This window comes from Pyrgilauda ruficollis, unplaced genomic scaffold (assembly GCF_017590135.1).
Source record: "Pyrgilauda ruficollis isolate IOZ18807 unplaced genomic scaffold, ASM1759013v1 scaffold954, whole genome shotgun sequence".
Lineage (NCBI taxonomy): Eukaryota > Metazoa > Chordata > Aves > Passeriformes > Passeridae > Pyrgilauda > Pyrgilauda ruficollis.
This window is the reverse complement of record NW_024531644.1, coordinates 1-1,905: the sequence shown is the minus strand read 5'-3', so window position 1 is coordinate 1,905 and position 1,905 is coordinate 1. Positions and strand designations below refer to the sequence as shown.

The 1,905-nt window shown below is 53.8% G+C and overlaps 1 protein-coding gene across 1 annotated transcript in view; it reads right to left on the bottom strand.

Moving 5' to 3' along the window:
- Window positions 1–1,756, bottom strand: part of LOC121365472 (proto-oncogene vav-like) — a gene marked incomplete at both ends in the record, with an annotated part of 10,704 nt that extends 8,948 nt beyond the window's left edge. Inside the window, 2 exons of the mRNA XM_041489678.1 lie at window positions 940–1,035; window positions 1,658–1,756. Of these exons, the coding sequence (XP_041345612.1) occupies window positions 940–1,035; window positions 1,658–1,756 (195 nt within the window). The remainder of the gene's footprint in view (window positions 1–939; window positions 1,036–1,657) is intronic.
- Between the last annotated feature and the right edge of the window lie 149 nt (window positions 1,757–1,905).

Below are 1,905 nucleotides of genomic sequence, written 5' to 3'. Positions count from 1 at the left end.
AATGGGATGGACATCGGGAATGGGATGGACATCGGCAACAGGAAGGACATTGGGAATGGGATGGACATCAGGAACGGGATGGACATCAGAAATGGCATGGACATCAGGAATGGGATGGACATCAGGAATGGGATGGACATCGGGAATGGGACGTCAGGAAGGGGATGGACATCAGGAACGGGACATGGGAACGCGGTGGACATTGGGAATGGAGTGGACATCGGGAACGGGACACGGGAATGGGATGGACATTGTGACATCAGGAACAGGATATGGGAACGGGATGGACATCGGGAACGGGACATTGGGAATGGGATGGACATCGGGAACGGGACATTGGGAATGGGATGGACATCGGGAACGGGACATTGGGAATGGGGTGGATATTGGGAACGGGACATTGGGAATGGGGTGGATATTGGGAACGAGACATTGGGAATGGGATGGATATTGGGACATCAGGAACAGGACATGGGAATGGGGTGGACATCGGGACATCGAGAACAAGACATTGGGAATGGGATGGACATCGGGAACGGGACATTGGGAATGAGATGGACATCAGGAATAGGACACGGGAACGGGGTGAACATCAGGAATGAGGTGTGTCCCCAGGTGTGTCCCTCCCCTTAGGTGTGTCCCCAGGTGTGTCCCCGGTGTCACCTGGAGCAGCAGGTGGTATTTCAGCTGTCCCCAGGTGTGTGTCCCGGTGTCCCAGGTGTGTCCCTCCCCCCAGGTGTCCCAGGTGTGTCCCCAGGTGTGTCCCTCCCCCCAGGTGTGTCCCCGGTGTCACCTGGAGCAGCAGGTGGTATTTCAGCTGTCCCCAGGTGTGTCCCCAGGTGTGTCCCTCCCCCCAGGTGTGTCCCAGGTGTGTCCCAGATGTGTCCCCAGGTGTGTCCCTCCCCCCAGGTGTGTCCCCAGGTGTGTCCCCGGTGTCACCTGGAGCAGCAGGTGATATTTCAGCACCCTCTGCATGGGCACCATCAGCAGGTCCCGCAGCGAGAAGCGCCCGTTGTTGGCGCGCTGGGAGCACTCCTGGGGACATTGGGGACATTTGGGGACATTCGCAGTCACTTTGGGGTCACTTTGAGGTTGTTTGGGGTCATTTATGGTCAGTTTAGGGTCATTTTGGGATCATTTGAGGTCGTTTAGGGTCACTTTGAGGTCATCAGGGACACTGGGGTAATTTAGGGTCAGTTTGGGGTCGGTTTAGGGTCACTTTGGGGTCAGCAGGACACTGAGGTCACTTTGGGGTCATTTGCGGTAAGTTTGGGGTAATTTGTGGACATTTGGGGTCACTTTGGGGCCATCTGGGTCAATTTGGGGACATTTGGGGTAATTTAGGTTAATTTTGGGGTCATTTGGGGTCAGTTTGGGGTCAGCAGGGACACTGAGGTCACTTTAGGGTCAGTTTGGGGTCAGTTTAGGGTCACTTTGGGGTCAGCAGGACACTGAGGTCACTTTGGGGTCATTTGCAGTAAGTTTGGGGTAATTTGTGGTCATTTGGAGTCACTTTGGGGCCATTTGGGTCAATTTGGGGACATTTGGGGTCATTTAGGTTAATTTTCGGGACATTTGGGGTCAGTTTGGGGTCAACAGGGACACTGAGGTCACTTTAGGGTCAGTTTGGGGTCATTTGGGGTTTTTTGGGGCTCACCTGGAGCTTCATGCGCAGGTCAGTGCAGGTGGACAGTTGGTCCAGGCGCCGCGCGGCCGCTTCCACCTGGCTGCAGTAGCGGCCGTAGAGGAGGAACCTCTATGGTGACACCAAAATCACCCAAAATAACCCAAAATCTGACAAAATTCACCCAAAATCTGTCAAAATAACCCCAAAATCTGACAAAATTCACATAAAATCTGACAAAATTCACACAAAATCTGACAAAATTCACCCCAAATCCACCC